This window comes from Artemia franciscana, chromosome 9 (assembly GCF_032884065.1).
Source record: "Artemia franciscana chromosome 9, ASM3288406v1, whole genome shotgun sequence".
NCBI classification, from domain to species: Eukaryota; Metazoa; Arthropoda; class Branchiopoda; order Anostraca; family Artemiidae; genus Artemia; species Artemia franciscana.
Window position 1 is genome coordinate 40,054,487 of NC_088871.1, and position 25,119 is coordinate 40,079,605.

At 34.1% G+C, this 25,119-nt stretch overlaps 1 protein-coding gene across 1 annotated transcript; it reads right to left on the reverse strand.

The window, feature by feature from the left end:
- On the reverse strand, positions 1-25,098 carry LOC136031407 (26S proteasome regulatory subunit 6A-B). Its single transcript, XM_065710950.1, has 8 exons — positions 24,970-25,098; positions 17,315-17,521; positions 15,681-15,788; positions 13,232-13,432; positions 8,971-9,253; positions 5,143-5,299; positions 3,518-3,695; positions 1-170 (listed from the first exon to the last, which is right to left on the reverse strand). Exons 1-8 carry the CDS (start codon positions 25,015-25,017, stop codon positions 60-62), a joined length of 1,293 nt encoding a protein of 430 aa, XP_065567022.1. The 5' UTR covers positions 25,018-25,098; the 3' UTR covers positions 1-59.
- Between the last annotated feature and the right edge of the window lie 21 nt (positions 25,099-25,119).

Sequence of the window (25,119 nt, forward strand, 5' to 3'; positions counted from 1 at the left end):
TTCAGATTAATTTTGATGGGAAATTGAAAACAAAAATCGAAGACGTAAAACGGAAAGATTTACGCATAATAGTACAAATTCGTCTTTTTCTTTGCTTGAACCTCAACAATGGCATCCATGAAATCTTCATGATTAACCGTTGTAGCTTCTCTTCGAAGCGCAATCATACCCTAAAAGGAAGAGAATCTGCAATCAAACTGAATTAAAAATACGATACAAAGTAAAACTGTTAACTAATTCGTTTTTTTTTTTGGTATTGTGCTCTTTAAGAATAAAACCGCTACTTAAAGTGAAACGATGCTTTTATGTACTGGTAACTAGTACATAACCTTATTCCTCTAACGTTTTATTTTGGAGCAATTACCGTCTTAACTCATACCATAGAGCTTTAGGAGTATCCTTTCATGCAAAAAATCAAAATATAAGGACTGAATCAAAGCTGGCCTAAAAATGCACTTACAGCATTTCATTATATGCACTTCCCCCTTCCCCCTAATTAGTGCCATTGGATACATTTTTATAAATTCTTTTGTACCTTATAATCCCCCTCCCCCTAGTTGGGTTGTTTAGAATCCTATATGCCCTCTCCCCCTAATTGATGCCATTGGATACATTTTTATAAATTCTTTTGAACCTTATGACCCCCGTCCCCATAATTGGGTTCTTTAGAACCCTATATGCCCCTCCCCCTAATTGATGTCATTAGATACAATTTTATAAATTATTTAGAACCCTATAACCCCCTCTCCCTAATTGGGTTCTGTAGAACCCCTCTGCACCCCCTTCCCCTAATTGATGCTACAAAATACATTCCTATAAATTCTTTAGAACTCTACAAATCAGAATTTAGCAAAAGTATATTAGCCCAGAGGCTTTACATAGTCCTTATTTGCGCTGTCTATTAATATTTGTCGGTCAACTTCCCATGTTTAAGAGACTAAAATTCCTTTTCTCAATGTTCTTAAAATGTCTAAAAAAAAGAAGTTTTCTAACAGCAACACAGAAAATGTTTATGGTTTTGGAAAATTGAGTAATATGAGTGATTCAACGTCGCACTAGTGTCAATTTTAAAATTAGAAGCTTTAAATAACATGAATAGTCACATACTAGCACCGACATCTATTCCCATCTTATACCGTTTATTATCAACAACATTGGTTGTAGAAATTCATACGTTAAGATCAGTAGATTGATGTATATATGTAAAGCTGGAATACTTGCACATAAAAAGAGTACGGTTAAGTTCACCTGATGAAACATAAAAAACAGTTAGTAAGAATTTAAATGCATTAGCCTTCAACAAAGAAAACGAACTAGTAATCGAGGATATGAGCCAAATCGCGATGTTCCTAAATGCCACAAATGTCACTAAATATCCCGTTTCTAAATAGTTCATACACAAATTTGTGATATGAGTCGCGGCATGGTATATATTTCTCCCTTTTTACGCTTAGAATATGCACATTATTCACACATAAAGAGTTCTTTCCAAGTGTTACCATAAATCCGAAACACAAATTATCGAATATCGCCACCTTCAAAACGAAAGGGCGTATCTCATACTTCTTTAGAAATAAGTTAGAAAGCGTTAGATTTGAGTGTTTTTCCACTGGTCATGTTTGCAGAGGGGTAATCAATTCAAAGGAGATTGAGGGATTGCAAGGCAATGTATAGAAAGCATTTGGAAAGTGATTGGAGACGGCGGGTACCCCTTCCCAGCCTATTCTGAAAACCCAAATCGATGAATCTTATAAATAGGGCTGAGGAATTTTTGCAAGGGAACTTTCATTCTAGATCCAGGTTTATTTTTCAGTCCATTTCGGGATAGTTCGGTAGCATATACTTTCGTTTTGGGCATGTATGACCAAGCCGCATCCAAAATTTTGTTCAGCAGGAGAGGGGATTTACAAAAAGAAAAATCTTTAAAAAACGCATCAACAATTAACTTATATGCATTTTGTCACCTTTTTCAGAGTCAGAAAAAATCTCAGGAGGTGGTTCAGACCCGGCAGCCCCCCCCCCCCTGAATAGGCCTTGTGTATAATCCTAAAGTTAAACCTGCATGGTTTAGACGTAAAAAAAAACTATAGTTTTAGACATTCCGTCACATTGTCACCACACTTGGAAAGCTCAGCTCAATCTGAACCTCAATCTGGTCAAAAACTAAGAGATGCCGAAAAGGAATCCCTGAGTCCCACATGGCAAGGGTTTTCAAAAAAGAAGTTCTTAACTTATTCAGATGCTCGTTTCTCCTTAAGAAGATGCTTAAATCAAAATTTTCGAAGCCATATAAACACGATATTGGGTTAACCCAAGCAACCATTTCTCAGCTTATGGGGCCGGAACCCTCAAAGAGGTGGCAATATCAACGAATAAGGGGCAAGTAGTGGTGAAAACTTATTTACAGAAAAAAATTAATTTATTCATTAAGAGATTTCATGGTAACACAAGTCCAGACAACTTATAAAATGAATTAGCATGCGCTAATTAATTATTAGCATTAATTAATTAGCTAATTAATTAATTAGCATTAATAGTCAATATCAAAGCAGATAATAAAGCTAAAATTATATAATTATAATAACGGATTGTAAGGTGACTTACTTTACTTTGAACCATGATTGGGGGGGGGGGGGGGTTGACACTAATAGGTTGGGAAACTTGTACTTTTTTGGATTTTTAGCAATATTTTTACTCTCAAAATCTAAGAGGTGGCGGTAGCTTAAAGAATTGCCACATCTCGTCCATTATAAAGTTGATTTGTTCCTGTGGCCATACTGCTTAGGAGTTGACTGGGCAGTCTTGCCATAGCTTTTACAGCTTGGGTAAGAGATCCGAACAAACGACAGAAAATTATAAGCCGACAACAACTCTCCCCGAAATCTTAGAAAAACCATTTAACTTTTCCCCTTTTGTGCCAGAGATAGAGATATTCAGATTTAATGAAACCTGCATTATTAGAAAGCGTAAAGTTTGTTTCTCCGATTAAATGGAGCACAATTTCCTTTTTAAAGTTCATGAAAGGGCAGTCCCTTAAAATATTCTAGCACACATGCCTTGAAAACGTTAACAATACCTCAAAGGAACTCTTGTGCTACCTACCTTGACTAAAAAGCTTATCGACACAAAATGCATTTTATTCATGCTGTATGTACATTGAACACGCAGCGCTTTGCTTAAAAATTAGTAAGCGATTCTACGTTTTCTTTATTTCGAATTAGCATCTCGTTAGCTTTTCCGATTGATGACAGATTTAAGATCCCTGTAAATTTTTATCAGAATGCCTTTGGGAGTTCCCTATGGTGCTGGGAAAGGTCAAATAATTGGCTATTTGACTTTGAGACGGTCAACCAACGCTGGGATTCGTAAAATAACTTTTAAGGTATAGAATGGACTTCACATATAACGGATAGACTCCTCTGTAGAAAAAACGACATTTACTTTAATACTAAATAGTCCAGTTCCTATTCATTACTAATGCGCTTTTATTAATTTACAATGAATAAAAGAAACTTACAGCTTCAACGCATACAGCTTTACACTGTGCTCCATTGAAATCGTCAGTGGCTCTCGACAGCTCTTCATAGTTGACATCTGGACTAACATGCATTCTTCTGGAATGAATTTGCATAATTCGGGCTCTCGCTTCTTCGTTTGGATGGGGAAATTCAATCTTTCTGTCTAAACGCCCAGATCTATAAATGGTTTTATTAATTAAATTATTTATACAATTAAAATAACTATGATTTAACTAAATTCAGTATGGGAAAATAATAAAAACAAAGTAAATACTAGTCGAATAATTAAAGATACTCAACGAAAAATTTGCAGGAAAATGAAGATACACATGAGTTGGGGAACGCTTAAGGAGAAAAAGGCAGAGCTATTACGAAGAACTTATACGGCTGAAACCCTTACGGGGGAAACCCCATATAATACCAACTTATACCGAATAAGATAAAATAAAATAGCACTAGAAACCTTTTTTCAAAAAGACTACTTCGAAACCTGAACAAAAAAAACTTTACTTACTCTTTAGAACAGTACGTTTTGCCCAATGTACCCATTTATCATCTATATGTACATATTAACAAAAATCACGGAATAAAAAAGACAATATAATCCTCCAAGACAAGGGGACATAGTTTCAGCTGCTGAGTCTTTTTTACAGGGATAAGTGGCAAGCTTGTGGTCCAACCTTGCTGCGGCGGGGATCAAACCCTGAGCCCCGTGTTGCCAAGCAGAGCGTCAATCCACTGTGCTGCCACAGATTCAGACCCCCATTTTTAACTCCCCCCAAAATAAGACCTTATTTAAAAAGATTTGTGCCAAGCAATGAGTAAAGTGCTTTCACTATTGAATGCTAAATATTTTTTTTTTCTGATCAAGTTTGACTAAGTGAGCTCAACTCTGAGTACAAACGTACTCAAGCCAACACAGCTTCAAACACTCCTTTTCAATCCAATTTATTTAGGGTCTTTAACCTTACACACCCCCAAGAAGTTCCAATTCCCATTAAATGCCTCCTTAAAACCTCCTCATCATACCATCGTGTATCATAGTAAATCTTATACCACACATATACATCATCTTATACTAAAGAAAGCTGATCAAATCATACTCAAGCACATCATCCAAACTAATAGCCTGGAGTAGAAAAAAAATTTAACAAAATATCAACTTTTCTTTGCTTTTGGCAAACACTTGGATGTCAGTAAATGTATCTGATTTAATATCAAATAAATTATCAGAGAAAGTGATTTGTCTTTATTGTTTCTATTGTTTGGTAAATGACGACTTATACTTATTGACGACATGACTGCCTGTCCATGGATTATTCTTTATGGTTGATTGTGTATGGCTATGCTGTTTGACCTATGTGATTGTATGGATGAGTAGGGTTAAGGCCTCATTCAAGTGCTGGTCTATATTAGTCACTAATTTAGGAAAACAGTCTTCCTTTTCTCCTTCTGTCTCTCTTTTTTTTTTTGTTTTTTTTTTTATGTGTGTGCTGTTGCATTGGTGATTTCTCTTTTCATGATATATATATATATATATATATATATATATATATATATATATATATATATATATATATATATATATATATAGAAATTAGCACAAACGACAGAACATAAATACCTTAGCAATGCAGGATCCAGAATATCAACCCGATTAGTAGCTGCAATAACTTTTATGTCAGAGGTTGAGCTGAAACCATCTAGCTGATTGAGTAGTTCTAACATGGTTCTCTGGACTTCCCTGTCACCAGCCTTCTCAGAATCAAAGCGTTTAGTTCCTTAAATGAAAAAAAAAAAAAACATCATGACAACAGTGATTAAAAATCGGACACGGAGTTTTCAGCATTAGCCTGCCCTAAGTCTAGAAAAAGCTAACTTTACGAAAGTAGGTTCCTGCTGTTACATAACGAAGTAGAAAAAGTTTTTGCTGATACTCGGATCGTAACTGCGAACTGTTACTCTGAGTGAAAATAGGAATGCTCCTATCTAAATGACTTAATATATTAGTTGGATTCACAAAAATGAAATATATCCGTAAAAAAAAGTAATATTGTAGAATCAGACATAGAGTGGTCAGCATTAACCTGACCCGAGTCCAGAAAAAAACAGATAAATTTCCTCATGTAGATTCCTGCTCTTAAGCGACTTAAATCAATAAACTTACTTTCCGTCATAATTTTAAGGGACCAGCAGCAATTGTAAGAACAAGTTACAATATGTTATGAAACTTTCTCATAAAAGCGAAGAAAATAAAATGGATTTAGCTTGCTAATGCCCCGAAGAAAATAGTATATTTTCATACAAAAAATTTAGTTTTGTCAACTAAAAACAATGACTTTAAGTTACAGACCTTAACTTTACCTTCAGGTTTTTCTTTTCCTCAAGATGACAAATATGGGTTAAATTCCCATAAAAAACAGATTTTATGACTCAAGAAACTTTATATAGTAATCCTTTAACTCAAAAACAACACCTTGACAATACAACCATAAAAAGTTGACGTAAGTATATTCTAAAACCACACTCGCTATACATAACGAATGAAGTAAAGAATAAAAAATAAATAAATGAAAAGTAAAATCAATTTAGGCGAGAAAAACGAGGGTAGTGCCGGTCATACCCTTGCTTTTCTCGCCTATTTGATTTGATATTTTATTTATTATTTTTTGTTCTTTCCTTCATACGTAACCCTAAAAACTCCATATAATCTTTTACATAGAGATAAAAACAGATATTGAGAAAATTGAAAACAACATCGCTCTTTCGTTACAACAAAAATGGTCAGAAAATACTGAGCATCATTTTTAAGTCCATCTGGGTATCATAATTTACAAAATGACAAAACAAACTCAATGTACTTTGATTTTATTAACATTTCACTTAATTACAGCACTTAATTTGAATTCCATAAAGAGATGTGGAGTGGGGTTCACTCCCCCCTAGATTAAATTCTGATAAGTTACAACAAGATATGATGTCCAGGCAATGAAACAAAATAACAAACGAATGTCTGTCAGGAATTAAAAAGAAGTTAAACGTGGAATTGTCTAGCTAAGTAAAGGTCAAACGAGCTACATTTGAAGAATTTTACTTTCCTTTCATCCGCAGAACCTGCCCTAGCCATCTTAGCCTATCTTTCATTATAGCCCTAGAAAGCTGGATTGAACAACATTTTTCGTACAGCCTACTGTTTGAAATACGTCAGTCAGCCGAGTACCCAGAACAATTCGTATGCAATTTCTCTGGAAAACATCTAGCAAATCCTCATCCGCTTTTTGGAGAGCCCATGCTTCAGAGCTATATTTGACCACAGGCATCACTGTAGCATCCAATATCCTAATCTTGGTTTGCAGACTTATTCTTATTCTTCAAAACTTTTTTTTTAACTGTGAAAAAACACCCTAAGCCTTGGCTATTCCACTTTTAACATCTTCACTGCTCCCACCATCTTTACTAATAATACTAACAAGGTAAGTGAAGCTGCCCACCTGATCAATCTTTTCATTACCCAATGTCACCTTTTCATATTCACTTATTCCTAGCCTTAGTGACTTAGTCTTCTTAACATCAATTTTCAAACCATATCTTGCACCCTGAACAAACAAAACCTCCAAAAGTTCATTCATTTTGCTCACACATCTAGGATGCTTACATCATCAGCATAATCTAAATCCAGGAGAGTTTTTCCTCCCCATTTGATTCCGTGGTCACCCATTGCCTTTCCTGTGCTCCTTAAGACAAAGTCCATCAAAATGATCTATATAAAGGGGGATAGAACACATCCCTGCTTAACTCCTGATTAAATACAAAACCATCTTCTAACCTCATTTCCTACCAAAACCGCAGCAGGGTTATTCTCGTACACAGTACTAATCACGTAAATGTTTTTGTCTGGTATACCATGCAAGTATAAGACCTTTGCTAAAGCTCTTCTATCAACAGAATCAAACGCTTGCTCATAATCTATAAAACTGAGGACCAAAGGTGTTTGACAACTCAGGCACTTCTCAATTATTAACCTAAGAGTGAAATTTGGTCGACACATCCTCTACCTGTTCTAAGACTGTACTGTTTTTCTCTTAAAACTTTGTCTACAGCATCTCTCAGTCTAAACAGTGTCAGATTACTGAGTAATTTTCTACCTAGAGAGACCAGACTAATGCCTCGATAATTACCACACTCACTCTTATCACATTTCTTATACAGTGGCTTAATTAAGGCTTTCTTAAAATCGTTAGGTACTCCCCCTTTTCAAAAATTATATTCATCATCTTCAGTAACTTATTTCTAACCTCGCAGCCACCATTTTTAAGAAACTCATTCTTCCTTCACGTCCAAGATATCATAAACTTTTTCATTTTCCTTTATATATTTGACTGCAACTCTATCTCGGTTTAGCACATTCTCAAAACGTTCTGCCCATCTTTACAATAGCAAAGTAAGAAATTTTTTCTAACAGAATATTCGTTCTTTCATGAACAGAGTGCGGAGTGCTCAGGGTGCGATACTAGCCAAGAGAATAAATATTAAAAACACCAAGACACTCCTATTTTTTTTTTAAGCAAAAAACTATAAAATATTTAACATATAACATCCCTTTTCTTTTCCAAAACCGGACTTGTTTTTTTTTTTTTACTATTTCCAAAAACAAAGAGAAATGTCAAGACGAAGAAAACAAACGAGACAACAGCCATGGGAGGAAAAGACGAACTGAAACAACGCGGATATTTCGCCTGTATAAAACAAGGAGTCTTCAACGCTAAGAAACAAAGATAAAATCTAAAAAATAATATAAAATTAAATAAAATATAAACAAGAATGATAAATTCTCCCTACTTCCACACCCAATTTCTTTCCACACCCAATATAAAGTACTCTTAAGTAAAAATATTGAGCCCTTTTTAAAAAGGGAGGAATTTTGTTAAGAACAATTTTAAATTAAGAAACGACCTCAGGATATTGCCAAGACAAAAAAAGGAACCAGAAAAAAACTTGAGCCCAAATCTTCAGCATACAAGAAATGGACTGGAAACAATAAAAAGACCAATTTACTAATAGCATCTAATTCATCAATGCATAACAACTTACAAATAACAAAAACAATAATAAAAAAAAATGTATACAAATAAAAATAACAATGACAGTAACATTAACTTATAACAATAACAATAATAACTGCAATAAGACAATAATAACAATAGTATCTAGCTCATCAATGAATAACAAGTAATAATAATGACAAAATATGTACAAAACAATAATATCAATTAAAAATAATAATACAAATAACAAAATAAAAACTCCCCAATAGTATATAACTACATCATTAAATAACAACTTACAAGCAACAAATAATAACAAAATATGTACAATAATAAAAAAGTAACAATTATGACAAAAAATAACAATAATGAAAAAAAATAACAATAACAACAAAATAGAAACTTACCAATAGCATCTAACTCATCAATGAAAATGATAGCCGGTGACTTTTCTTTAGCCAGAGCAAAAGCGTCACGAACCAACTTGGCTCCATCACCAATAAACATCTGAACCAACTGGGGTCCAGCCAATTTCAAGAAAGTTGACTTAGTCTGGGCTGCACATGCCCTAGCCAACAAAGTTTTGCCAGTGCCAGGCGGGCCATAAAGAAGGACACCTTTGGGGGGTTGAATACCCAGATTGAGAAACTTTTCTTTGTGAGTAAGAGGGAGAACGCAGGCTTCAATTAGCTAAAAAGTAACAACTACTGTATTTTTATAGGTCGTGAACCAAAGATTATATTTTTACTGACAGAGTTAAAATGTATGCTTTTACATAAAAAAGAAAATAGTTTCCAGGAAAACTTCTTCTAAAATTTTAAAAAGAGTACAAGAGAGGTGGATACAACTTTCTACAATTTCTGAAAGTTTTACTCATCTAGCCCAACCACTTTCTTTAACATATCAAATATAGTTTATTCAAAAAGTGATTAATTGAAATTGTTGTGTGATTGATGTTATTATCTTTAATATATTAAAGATATTGAAATAATATATAAAGACACTAGGGAAAGCTGTAATGAATGCTATATATCGAAGCTTTAAACCTCAAACAATTCTTTTGACTTTAAACATTTAGTTTCATGTTCATCAGCAAAAAAAGAGCGCAAAAATGACATATCTAATCACATTTGCTAGTATTTCTTCAATCAACATTTTTTTGCCTCAACCTCAAATTCAACCTCACAAAACTGAAGTTTGTGAAAGAGAGTAAACTTTCCGAATTCGGAATCAGCGCATATTTATGGGTCGGGTAGTGAAAGAATCCTTTGTATAGCAATTTGTTAGAGGTTGACCCCTTTTTTCCACAATTTTCTTAAACTGATCCTAACAACCCTTATTTGCTTAAAAAGGCATATTTTATTGATATTCTATACATGTAAAAAACAAACAATATTGAGTAATTGCTGCGCATACAATACGAAGAATATTACATATTTGTAATATGACAAAGAATATTTAATGATTTACGTTCATTTTTCTTTGATTAAGCGGCATGCTCCTATTCAATTAGGTCTATTAGGTGATTTTCCTTCTTTTTTCTATGTCAAATTTATTCCTTCTTGGGCATTCTAGAGAGAAAGTCACGTTATTTTAGTGGTATTTTGTAGCAAATTAGTACAAATTCAATTGAACGTAGAGCTTCAGTTGGAAAATGTACAACGGATGATATAGAGCCTTATAGCGTCGCAGAATTAAAGAATGAAAAAAAATATTTCATAATGAAATGAAAAAATGCGATGATAAGTAATATGGCAGTCAAAGCAGGAGTTGAGTAGGGTTACGCCCTATCCTCATTTATATGGATCATTTTGATGGACTTTAGCATAATGAGCACCGCAAAGGCGATGGGAGAGCACAGAATCAATTGGGGAAGGAAAACTCTCCTGGACTTACATTATACTGATGATTTAAGCATCCTAGATAAAAACGTAAGCAAAATTAATGAATTTTTAGAAGTTTTGAGAGTTCAGGGAGAAGAATTGGTTTGAAAACTAAGATTAGGAACAGGCTAAGATTAGGAATAAGTGCAGGTAAAGATGTGTACCGAGAAGATTGTTTAAGTAGACAGCTACACTTGCCTAGGTATTATTATTACTAAAGACGGTGGGTGCGGTGACGATGTTAAAAGTAGAATAGGCAAGTTCATAGTATTTTTTCACAGTTGAAACAAGTTTGGAAGAATAGGAGGGTAAGTTGAGGAGCCAAGGTTAGAATATTAGAAGCTACAGTGATGATAGTGATGAAGTATGGTTCTGAAGCGTGGGCGCTCCGAAAAACAGAAGAGAGTTTGCTAGGTGTTTTCTAGAGAAATTCTCTAGGGAGTGTTTTGGGTACCCAACTGACCGACCGTGTCTCATACAATAAGCTGTGAGAAAATAGTGGTTCAATCCCGCTTTATAATCCTATAGTTGGAAAAGAAGTTGAGAGTCATAGGACACGTTTTGCGGATGAAGGATGAGAGATTGCAAAAGATCGTCCTTGTCGGCCAAACACAAAAATATGCAACAAGAATATAGATTATAGAATATAGACTGGGGAACAAGAATATAGATTAAGTGGATAGCTTCACTTACCTAAGTAGTAGTATTAGTAAAGACGATGTTGGAAATAAGGATATTAAAAGTAGAACAGCCAGGGCCCAGGGTGGTTTTTTTTTCACAGTTAAAAAAAAAATTGAAGAAAAGGAAAATAAGTCTACGAACCAAGATTAGAAAACTGGAAGTTACAGTAATGATAGTGGTCTAGTATGGTTCTAAACTATGGGTTCTTCAAAAACGGAAGAGGAGTTGCTAGATGTTTTCCAGAGAAATTACCTAATGATTGGTTTTGGATACCAGACTGACTGACCGTCTCTCAAATAGTAAGCTGTACGAAAAGTGAGGTAAAATCCTGCTTTCTAGGGCTATAATGAAAGAGAGAGGATGAGATGGCTAGGATACGTTCTGCGGATAAAGGATGACAGATTGCAAAAGATCGCCCTTGTCGGCCAAACACAAAAAGGTCTTTTTTGAATGAGGTGGATATTTTAATGAAAAATTTGAAGGAAATTGGAGCTTCTTGGGAGAATGAAAAGAGGGAGACTAAATAGACAGGTATAAATGAGGATCACGCGTAGCTGTGTTGGCCTCAGGTGGCTGGATACTGAAGTGAGTTGTTAGCAGTAGTAGCTGTAGTAGTAACAACGCATTTTTATTGAAGAGTAAAACAGGAGTAGGTCAGTACCCCACAATGTTGACTAATCCCTGGAACCCTTTCAATTAACAAATATCCAGATGTGAAGAAAGATTACCTCCTGAATATCCTTGTCTAATCCATAAATAGAAAAAAAAGTCTCAATTAAAAAAAAGATTACCCCCTGGGTCTGCTTGTCTAACCCACTAAAATGACAAAGTCTTAAAAAAGTCTTAAAGTTGAACACTCATACCTGATGCTGAAGCTTACCAGGTCAGCTGAAGCTAGATGCTAACTGGAAGATCTCAACGTGTCATGATCTACACTGATAATGGCGATCCAGTTTTCTCCTCCACTTCCCCAGTTATAAGCGGCGTCCCACAGAGAACCATCCTTGGGCCAACGTTGTTCAGCATATATATTAACGACTGTACAACCTATCTATGCAACCTTTTTACATTATATGCTGACGACTGTAAGCTCATCGGGCCTGCTGAAACTGAAGAAGAAAGAGCCTGCATTCAGCTAGATCTCGACAGGCTATCCTCCTGGTCATCAACTTGGGCCCTACAATTCAATGCAACTAAATGCAAGTTACGGCACTTAGGACACAACAACCCCCACCATCCCTACCATATAGGGTGTGATCGGTTGGAAGTAGTTGCCGAGTAGAGAGACTTAGGCGTCATTGTGGACAAAGATTTAAAACTCCACAGCCACACTCAGGCTCGGGTTGCAAGAGCTAATCGAGCTCTCGGACTCATTAAGCGCTCTTTTGTAACCAAAAAGTCATGTATGGTTACAAAACTTTATAAATCCCTTGTCCGTCCCCACCTTGAGTTTGTCTTGGCTTTGGCTTTCCCCCAAAATAAAATAGACACAAGAGCCCTTGAAAGTGTCCAAAGGAGAGCAACTAAACTGGTCCGTGGCTTAAATAATGCCCCTTACCAGGATCGCCTAAGGTCTCTGAGACTTCCAACCCTCACATATCGAAGATATAGAGGAGATGTGATCATGGCACGTAAAATTTTCAAATCCGGTCACCTGAACCAGATCTTCACTCCCTCCCTGGCTAACAATTCAAGAGGTCACGGTCTAAAGCTTCACCTGCCTGGATGTCGGAGAAGGGAACGACGTGGCTTCTTTTCCATTCGGGTGGCCCCCCTCTGCAATAGCCTATCCGAGTCTACCATCCAAGCTGAGACTCCCCAGTCCTTCAAGGCTGGAGTCGACAGGGACTGGGAAAGGGCTGAGTGGAGGCTGGACTGGGAAGCTAAGCCAACATAATTACATCACTCACCACCAGCGAGAACTACAGGAGGATCTACAACCTTATCTCGATGGCAAATGCGATTTAAGGTAATTTAAGGTAAGATAAAAAGATTACCTCCTGGGACTTCTTGCCAAATCCACCAATATGAAAAAGACCACCTCTTGAATTTGCTTATTTAATCATCAATATGAAAAAATGTCTTAAGTAGGAAAATAGATTACCTCCTGAATCTGCTTGTCTAATCCACCGATATCTCCATACTGCTCTGTCGGCCTTTCATCCACTTCCATGGCTTTAACACGAGAATCATATTCAGCAGGAAGAGTTTCCAACACGAGGTAAGAATCTTTGTTTACACCAACTAAGTCGCCAGGCTTCAGTTTCTCTGGGTCAACAAGGCCAATCACTGGCAGAAAGTAGGTCTAGGTAAAAAAAGGTTTTTATTCTACTCTGAGAAAACATTGGTCTAAAACTATCAAACCAGATTTATGAATTCATATACTTTGAAAATATTATATGTCTAGTAATAAATAAATCTTTAGCTATTAAGCATTGTGCATAATAAAATATATTTGTTAGTCTTCATAACATATATCACATATACACGTATATACTGCGTCACATATCACACATATCTCGCATATACTTTATATCAGGGTATAAAGTCATCACAATATAATTTTATACGAATACAATAACCCCCCCCCCCCCTTATCAATCTGCTATAATTTGTAAATCAATTTTCATAGCAAACAGACATTGAATGGACAAATGCTTTGCTTTTTAAATTGATAATCCTCTATGCTGACTTTTACAAGATTTTTCTCTTTTGCTCAAACATGCAAACTCACAACGCAATTACAACATTACATATGCACTGTTTTCCACTGAGATCTCTTTTTCCGAGAAAAGCAATCTTTCAGGGGGAGCACATTAGTGTACTTCTAGTAAAGATTACCCCTCCCCTCGCATTTCCCAATGAGCCAAACTGAGAAATGGGGAAATTAACTAGTCAACACATTCTAGTTTTCTGTTGATTTCAAATATCTAGCATTAATTAAAACAGAAGTTACCTATAAAAGTCACTTGCATAAAAGTAACGGATTATATATGCAAAATGGAGGGGGGGGGGATACACTGAAGCAGTAATCAGATTCCCGTAAATAAAAACAACCTATAATTAAATACCCATATCTCTGGTTCAATACCCTTCTCTCATTTCCCAATGAGCCAAACTGAGAAATGGGGAAATTAACTAGTCAACACATTCTAGTTTTCTGTTGATTTCAAATATCTAGCATTAATTAAAACAGAAGTTACCTATAAAAGTCACTTGCATAAAAGTAACGGATTATATATGCAAAATGGAGGGGGGGGGGGGATACACTGAAGCAGTAATCAGATTCCCGTAAATAAAAACAACCTATAATTAAATACCCATATCTCTGGTTCAATACCCTTCTCTCTCTTTAAGAATATAAAAAAAAGGTTTTTCTCCTGTTACCCTGTCGCTTACATGTATAATTTTTTCCTTCAAAGGGCTGATTGGCTGAACTTGTAGAAGTAGAAAACAAGGAGGGAGTTCAACCGAGCAGGGATTTCAATTCTAGTAGGTATTTTCAATAATTAAAAAGACCATAGACCAACAAAGGGCCATCCACGCCATTTTCAGCTACAAAAGGATAAAAGAGCTAACATGGCACTGGACAAATACTTCAAATTGCCGATCAATCGAATGTTGACACAAGTGGTGGATTAGGTAGGTGTCATGAGCACCACAAGGAAATTTACTGGTGGAATTGGGTGCAAAAGCTAGAAGGAGCTTTGATTTATCGAAATTTAAATAAGAATATTTTTCATTCTCCTATGTATTTTCATCAGCATGCGAATATCTTGCAACATTTTTTTTTCTTTTCTTGCGCTTTTAGAACCGTCATGTTTGAAAAAAAAACAACAAAAAACATTAAGATGTGTCCAAGCCTGAATATAAGTGCCCTCCTGGGCAAAGTAGATAAAATTTGCCCTTTGCTCATAAGTACAAACCAAAAAATGAAGTACCTTACATGGTTTCGTCTCTTGTTATTTAAAAGAGGACACATAATATCTTAATTCAATTACTAAGGAGCTGAAGGATACAGCAGACCCCCTCTACTACAAATAATGTCTGCTTGCTTTTAGTTTTTTTGTCCTTTACTTAAATTAAAAGTCACTGTAGATTGAAGTAATTAAAAGCAGTACCAAGGAGAGAGCTTTCTTACAACAGCCTCAGCCCAAAAAGGCTCTGGAATCTCAAAATCTCTGAGGTTCAAGCACTTCAGAGCCATCTGAAGATTCATAAATCCACAGATTATTTGGAGCCTTTCCATTTATGGATTTTCCATAATTCTTGTTGTACAAGTTACCATCTCCATCAAACTATAACCTTCTAATTCATTAATAAATATTCTTCATATTTTATAAAGTTTTCTACTGTAAAGGGAAGAAATGCATGCAGTAGTGGAGCTATCTGTGGGCCTCAAAAGGCAAAATATAACTTAGGTTATGCAAGGACTTTAAAGTTAGAATTGTTGTGTGTTACGTTTTTTTGCTCCTTGATTGAATTTTGCTTAAGCTACCTTGTGATTCCTGTCATACCCCAATTTGAAAATAGTAGTCTTTTTTCGAACTTACCTGGCGAGTTGAGGTTTTGATGACAGCACACTTTCCTTTCCTTTGTGAATCCAAATCCACATTGGCACCATCTTCTTCTCCCAACTCCTGGGGGTCAACATCTAAAAGCTGAAAAGTGGGAAATTATTCATATAATTATTTTAGTTATATTAATTATGTATATATATATATATATATATATATATATATATATATATATATGTATATATATATATATATATATATAATAACAAAATCATTAGTTCATAATTAACGATTATAGTGATAATTAATATAAAATAATTATAACCGATTAATTAATTGTTTATATAATAATTTATGCAATAATGTGTGTACATTTACGTAGTTATGTACATTTATATTATTCATGTAAAACAGCAATTTATATCTGCATTTGTTTATTTGGTCTAGAATTTTAGGACTTGCAAAAAAAAAATTAATGATAAAACATTGGTCCATTGTTTACGTTTATCTTGTATATTTTGTTTTACTTACTTCTCTACCTTAAGAGCATTTATAACATAATTTCATAATATTTAAAGCAATGCTGAATCCAGAATAACTGATTAAGAGTAAGAGGACTGCCTCTTAACCACAAAAGAGGACCACCAAACCCATACTTTACCAACATGTCTAACAAGAGAGAATGCAGAGATTGGAGTTACCCAGTCTTCAGTTCCAAAATGACAGAGCTGACCTAATACATACACTGCATATTGTAGGGGATACTACTCCAAACTCCAATACTTCTCCAAACTCACTTAATCACTTCCATAGAATATGACAGTGGTCAGCACCAATACGAATTACACCTTGTCCAAATAAAAGATTAAGTCAATACTTTTTGTGCAGCTGTGTGTGTGGAAGACTTAAAATGTATTGCCACCAGAAACAGTTGTAGCTATCACAGCACCATCTTTCAAAGCCAACTAGTCTATATAGAGTTCCAAACTAGGTCTTACTGCACTCCTTTTTAAGAACAAATTTTGTTATTAGATACTTTATAGTTAAGTATCAACTCAACAAGATTAAAAAAATTTCCCTATAATAATTCTCACTTTTTGAGAGGGGTCTCAGGACTCTTGTACAAGGGGACATAACTTTCAGTTATCCAGGCATTTCTCCTCAAAGCGGCAACGCACCCATTTTCTTACCAACCGTGTTGCCAACCTTTGGAACAAATTACTGCCCTTATACCATTGCTGCCCAAACCACAGACAGCTTTAAGAACCGTCTTGACAATGAATGGTCAACAAAAGAATTGAAGTATAACTGGGAAGCACTCAAATCAGCAACATCAAACCACTAATCACGTGTACATATTCAACTATGTGTTATGTATTATCAACTCTGGAGTTTCTACAAGGAAAAATCCTTAGATTGCTCCAAGCTGCAATTTAAGGTAAATTTAAGGTTTTTGTTGTTGTTCACATAGGTTGTTATGGTGAAGTATGTTTCAATGTTGTTTTTTCATTCTCGCCTTAATATTAATAATGCTTACTGTGACAAATCTCACTTTTACAACAGTTTTACAAACAATGTTCTTTAATCCTAAAAACACACTGAATGACTATTCATACTTAGCATTAAAGAATAGTACAAATTAGAAATATATAGACAAATATTTACTATACCTCAATAACATTTGAGACAAGATATGGTAATGTCTTGTTGACCTTAATTTTTTCAGTGTTTTCCTTTATCTTATCCTTTTGGGCCTGCAGTTCATGTTGTACACGCATCACCTCAGACCTCATTATCTTTATCTCACTATCCAAGAGTCGAACTCTGCTTGAAATGTCATCTGTAGACATCCTCATGACTTCATCAACTACATTTTGCTGAAATATAAAACAGTTTCAATAAACAAGTATACTCTGTTGATCTCAAATAAACATAAGATTGATTTCAAAATCCCAACCAAGCCATTTGGCCATAACCAGTATAATGTGAAAGATCTTTGATGATGGAGCATAAACCCTTTATGTACTCTTTTTTATTCAACTTAGAAAATACAAAAACAATATTATGTTTTTAACATAATATTGTTGTTTTGTAATCCCAACAGAGAGCAGAGCTCGTAAGGCTGGGGCAGTGCAAAAACATAGAAAAAACATCAACATCTCATTGTAATGATGATTCCAAAATTTAACACGGCAAAAGACAAACAAAATAGAAAAAAACTCATTAAAGAGAAGTAACAAGGATAAGTAAATAAATAAATATCAGGCAGGGGCGACATGAGAGGCCATCCCAGACACAGGGACACAAAAAAAACACAAATAAGAAGATCAAATAATTTAATTTTCCATCATTAATGGTGAATAATCAAAATTTTAGCAAACAATCTTTAATATTTGCTTTTTTAAATTTAGTTGAGATTTTTGGGATGGATCAAACAGATTTTTATAATTCAGCTTATAATTGTTAGCAATGAAGGGTATTTGGTACCTAATCAAAAACCTTGACCTTTCAGAACTTACAAAAGGAATTTGGTACATCCCAGACCCCTGATAATCTGAACGAGGAAGTAAAATTAACAGAGATTTATCATAGAAATAATTTTTAGAATTTTGGATTTGAAAATGCCATATGCAAGTATTTAATACTCATATATCATTTAAATCTAACAAATTTAAGAAGAGGAATAATGTTTTAGTTTCCGAAACATTTTCAAGTTTTGAAGGTTGATGTAAGAAATTTCCAAGTATTCTTATTGCCCTATTTTATAGTACCTGTTAGGGTTTTATATGCTTCCAAAATGTATTAAGGTATACAATTGAGCAGTAATTCAAATAAGAAGTAATTAGAGAGTGGTCAATTATTTTTAAAATGGTAAAAGGAAAAATATTTTTCAAACAATACATCAACCCAATATTTTGAGCAAGTTTTAATCTTAAGTACTCAATATGATTATGAAATGACAAAAGGGGATCAAGAAAAACTCCTAAATAATGATATGATTGGACCCTACAAATTTTTTGATCACCAACCAGAAGCTCCTGACAAGAAATCTCTCAAGCAGCACGTTTTGAATGACCAAAAACCATAAAATTAGTTTTTGTAAAATTTGGTACTAGATTATTGGAAACAAACCATTGATTTACTGAGGTAAGACTTAGAGTCAGATTTTTGATCAATGTTGATGAATCCCTAGCTTTAACTGTTATAGCTATATCATCTGCAAATAGAATTGCATGGCTAATATTCTCATGCAAATCTTGTGGAAGATCATTAATATAAATCAAAAATAAAAGTGGACCTAATACTGAGCCTTGGGGGACACCAATATCAATAAGACTATTTTTCCACCAATATCTACTGTGATTTTGTGTCCTCACAGGTATGATTTAATAATTTGTAATCCTTTCCCTCTTATGCCGGAAATTATTTTGTCAGGAAGAATTTCATGATTTAAAGTTTCAAATGCTTTCTTTATATCATAGAAAACAGTAGCCACATGGAAACCATCTTCTAACCAATCATTTATTTTCTAATTAAAAGAGCTGCAACTGCGTGTTCTGTCAAACAGTTTGCCCTAAATCCAAATTGATATTTGGTAAACAAATTTATTTTATGTAAATAGCTAGAAATCCTTTCTTTTAAAATTTTTTCAAACACTTTAGATAATGACAATAAAATTGCGATTGGACAATAATTACTTACATAAAATTTATCACCTTGTTTATACAACAGAATTACTTGGGCAATTTTCCATCTACTAGGAAATATACCTGAATTGATACTGAAATTGAAAATGTGGATAAGTGGTTCAAAAATAACTCTGGCAATACTCTTTAACAAATTTGTTGATAATTCATCATATCCCACTGAATTACCGTTTTTATATACTTTTTATAATCTTATGGAATTCTGCAAAACTAACAGGAGCCAGAAATATGCTCGTACATTCATTGGGGGGGTAAATATTCTTTATGTGACCTGTAGGGGGACAAATCTATTCCTGCTGAAACAATTGCTTGACCAACACCAGCAAAATAATAACTAAACATATTAGCAACATCTTGCAGTTCTCTAACTTCTACATTATATTATTTTTTTATTTGCCTATGTTGGGGTCACCTCCTGTACACTGCTTACCTTGCATGTTTTTTGCTTTTTTTATTTTATTTTTTTTTCTTCTAGCCTTTCATTTTTGATTTTGTGGTTTGTCTTATTTGTTCATTTCCTTTTTTAGTGTTGATTTTTGGTTGATGTGTTCAATCCTTATGTATGTTACCCCAACAAAGTAATTAGGCCTACTCTCAAAGTTTAACCCAGTCTAATATTTGAATTTTTGAACCACTTAACAATTTAAATTTCTTTGTTGCTCTAACCCAATCATATAGAAAAATATATGTGGAAAACTCAAAGGAGGTCACTCTGTCACAAATAGAACTGTTAATTCTTATTAATGGTGAAAATCTATTGGCAGGCAGCCAACAATGGGGCAACACACATTTTTTTCATGTTTTTTTCCTATTCTGCTCTCTTTCCTTTGGTTTCCTTATAATTACTTTATAGTCCCAAATTTCCAGGGGGGCCAACCCCACTAAGCATTTTCAATGACTTAAAGGGTCTGAGACAAGAATGGTTACATATGCCATAACAGAAATTGGAAATTTCGAGAAAAATATCTTTCCTGAATAAGGCAGGCTAAATCCCAATTTGGCCAAAAGTGCAAGATGGCCACAGTAGAAGCAAAAATGTATCTAATAGAGGAATGTCCAGCTAGGATTATTCACCAGCTTGAGACATTTCACAAGGTTATTGTTAAGCTGGAGGATATAGTAATGGAAGGAGAAGTCTGACAGCTGACGAAATACATGGTAGAGGCAGGGAGGCCAAATCAATCATTGCCCCTCCCCTAACCACAAATGGAGCCAGGTTTTGAGGCATGGAGACAATGGGCCTTGAAGGTCTGAGTTCCAATCCAGTGAAGGTGGGTCCACCCTTTTTAATAATAATAATACCCCAAGAATAATGTGCTCTGCTCTCTGTTGGAGTGTGTTATCATTTTGCTGTTGTGTTGCATTGAATTGAGTCAATAAATTCATTCATTCTACATGTTTTTCAATTATTATGTGCAAAAGTAGGCTAAACATTTAGTCCTCATGCAAGGCAGATTTCAAAAATACTAATTAGCTATTTAAACCAAAACTAGGCTAGAATAAGAAAAGCATTACAAATTGAAAAACAAACATGAATTTAGGATCCTGCACCTAGTCTCAACAGATTTGTCAGTTTGAGCATTGGGTAATACAAGAGGTATATGATATTCTATGAACTCAATCATGATTTAGATTAATACTGGAATTTGGAGAATATACTGTGAGAACCTATTGAACATAGAGTAAATGGAACAGTAAGTAATTTACTGGAATCCTCTCTCTCTTCTATAGTGACCACTACTCAGCTGAGGATATTAAGATGGAAACTTGAGGAAATCTTACAGAGAAAGTTAAACTGAATCAGAACATACTATGTATATAAAGATTTTCAAATGGTGTATCAGCAACATTATAGGAACAGCTCACTGCATCAAGTTGAAACTTCCAGGGCATGACAAGGGGAATATTCACCTAACCAAAAAGCAATATATGTGCACTAATACTACTACTGCTACAACTATTACTGCTATTACTACTAATAATAATATGATATTAGTACTACTAAGTGTATGAAGGTGAATATTTGAAAGTATTGAGGAGAAAGTTGAACTAAATCAAAACACAAAAATTGCATGCAGGTTGTCAAAAGGATGTATTTTAGAAATGACTTAGGGCATAAATTTGGAACTTTTCTATGAATGCTTAGGGGCAAGATCATTTGACCAAAAGGAAATACATAGATGCTTCAGCTAATACAACTACTACTACTAATCTAACTACTACTTCTATCAGAGGCAATACCAGTGGTAAGAGTATTAAAGTGAAAATTTTAGGAAATGTTGAGTAGAAAGTTAAACTAAATGAAAACATACTATGGACATTCAGGCTATTAAAAGGACATATTGGCAATATTATAACAACAACTTATAGCATTAAGTTGAAACTTGTAGTTCATATAGGTTACAAGATATCTCAGCAGAAATAGAATATAGAATAGGGCATAAATTGCTTTCATGGAAAGTTTATGTTGCTTTAAAACTATATCAAAAGGCACTAAGCATTTGCTGGTTGTTCATAAGACATCTCTGCAACATCAAGAACAACTGTGGGCATTAAGTTGGAACTCTCAAGGCTACTGCTATTATAACTTCTCCTCCTACAATTGAACTAAATCAGAAAGTGCAAGTTCATCCAGGTTGTCAAAATAGCATAGAAACTATGTTTTAGAAAGGGTTTTCAGCTTTATTTTTCAGGGAAACTTGAATAGATGTAAAACTAAACAAAGGGATACTATATGTGTCCAGATTTTCAAAACATGTGTTTGAGTCCATTATTGAAAATTGCTTAAGATTTTGTGGCACAAGAAGAGTAAGGCAGAATATAGATTCTTATGTAAAAAACAAAATAAAATTTGGTTTTCATTAACATTGAAAAAGACTGTGTTAAAATCAAACAAATATAAATTTAAAAAATACACAAATGAAGTGCTTCAACAAAAAGTAAAGAGCAACATTAAAACAAAAATGAGCCAAGATAAAGTTAATTAATTGTATAGCATAAAATTAGATTTTTTGGCATATCATGAAGTAAGAATTATTTTCTTAACATGCTTCCTTCAAAATAGCCTCAATTCTAGGCTTATACCAAAGCTCATTTTTAATGCAAATACATTTATACTTGGATTTAGGATAAAACCCAAGTTCTATAAGTAGACTATGCCTATATCTTATCCATCTCAATATTATGATCATTGCAAAATTTTGGCTAATTAGGCTGTATTCTTTAAGTGGACAATAAAATAAGATTATAAAAACAATGTGAGACAAGAACAGAAAAGAATATGCCTACACTTATAGAAGAACTGTTTATTCTTAGAAATTTTGAAGGATATAAGTGGGTTTGTGATTTGCCATAGCAGCATCTATAATCTCAGAGCATCAGATTTGTGGTATTGGGGGTAAAGGAGGGTCAGATGAAAGGTTACTTTCTTGCAAATGGTCTCTTCTGAACTAAAAATGGTAGATTTATCAACATAATTTAGCTAAGGTGACACTTCATGTTTTTTTTTGCCTTTTCATTGCTCATTAATTGCCTCTTGGGTAAACTACACTGTGAGCCCTTGAAGGGATCAAAACAGCCAATTGTAACCAAAAGTTTAAAAACATATTTCTAAAAAATAGCAGCCAGTGAGAAAAATCATCATTTGCAGCTGATTCAGGAATGGTAATTATTGTTTTCCTTAGTCTTAATAGTAAAATGTTATTTTGAAAACAAATTTGTAGTAATTTTTAAAAAGAGCCTGTAACTCCTCAAAAATGATGTCATAGCAAAACCAACATCATTTCTGAGGGCTATCTAGCTCTTTTAAAAAGTTTCTGCAAATATGTTTTCAAATAATATTTTACTAAGGAAAATAATAATTACTTTTCTTGAATCAGCTACAAATTGGAGTCAGTTTTTTTTAGAAACATGTTTTTAGACTTTGAGCCCTTTAAGAGTTCTAAATGTAATTTCTGAGCCAATTAATAAAAGAGCATGAAAAGGCAATCAAATGATATGTTTACTTTCATCCTGGCTAAACTATGTTGAAACTGCAAATTAACAATATTATAGACTCTGGAATAATTCCTGAAGTTTTGTTCACCAAACTAAGCTGCTTTCTGAGGTAGCATGATGTCCCCAAATAGAACTTTACCAGTAGGCTATAAGGCTTGAAACATTTTACCCTAGGTGTCACTTATGCTTTAGAAAGTTTGCCCTACTTCATCAAAGGTTGGAACTTTTTGGGTAGGAAGGGCAAGAGGTAAATTTGGGGCAGTTTCTACTACTGACCTACAAATAAGGTGAGCATACCACACAATGTTTTTTTTAACTCTTTCTGAATAAACAAACAAGCTGAATAGAGTTGCTGACTAGCTACTTTTTTCTATCTTAGAAAGAGGTTAGGAACTTTCAGGGGAGCATCTAAAGATTAAAGTATGTCCTGGGAAGGCATTTAGAAGTACCTACCTCTACTCCTGCTCTCTCTAGAGACACTGACCTTTAAAATCTTTGTATCATAAATGTGAAATCTTGCAAAATAGAACTTTAATTTAAATGAAGTACAAGAACCATGTTTTCAACTTAATAGGATATATGAGGTTTCAAAGATCTACAGATACATATCCTAAATTAGAATTTACAAATATTGCTGAAAAGTCTACTCAAATAACAGGAATTAAATTTTCAAAACTAAAACCAGAGATAAAGAAACTTAAAATTAAGATATGATGTTGTTTTTCCAAATTCTAATAGACATATTAAGTAAACCAATTTCTAATAAATAGGAATCAAAAGAGGGTTAAGATATTAGCTTGGCAATTTCTTTCCCAGGGCACAATTTTAGCACTTGATTCATTTCTGAAAGTTTAATTTTCCTAACCTAACCCTTATCAAAGATAGGGAAAAGTAGATTGTCTAGGATTTTACCTAAACTAGCCTAATTGCTTTACTTGGAAATTTAATTTTAAGCCCTTTAATAGCATTAAAGACCATACCTTTTTCTCTTATTTTAGATAAGCCTACCCCTGCTAGCATTACTCTTGTTTAAACCAGTTTATCTGTAAATTAAATCAACTGTGACAAAATTATGAACCAGAAAACACTTAGAAAATCTATAACCATCTGGGCTATATATTTACACATGAGGGGGAGTGGGAGAAGTAGCCTAAAATAGAGCTGTAAATGAAATGTGTTAACTAAAATTATTCTGCATAGCCTATAGGCCTTACAAAATAAAATCGTTTTTTTAACCTTTTTATTTGAAAAATTAAGAGAAAAGGTATCATTTCCTAGGGTTTTTCCTAGGGTTTTTAATGGGCTAAAATTGGATTTCTGAGTAACCTAGACCCAAAGAAAATAAATTATTCTGAAAGAGCACAAAAAAGGCATCAAGCGGCATATTTGCTTTATTTGTAGGTCAATAAAATAATCCGCCCCAAATTTACAAGGTAAATACTTTCAAAAGTATTCCAAGGATAGCCTATAAGATGAGATCTGGATCCATTCCTATAGTCTAAGTTTTATTCAACTGACTCAACTACCTTCCAAGATAGTCAACGCCCCTCATTAAGAACTTTAAAATTTAAGTTAGCAGCCAAGAAACCCTAGTCCACGTTAGTTATAGCAGTAATATGTACCTCAATCCCTTCCCAGAGGGATTTATCCTCCAAAGAACTACTTGTCATTTTTACCAGTAACGATTTTTACTTAGATCCCTTCTTCCCTAAATGGTCTATGATTAATTTGAATATTTACTAATTGCAAACTTGTGGGCTCGCTGATCGTGC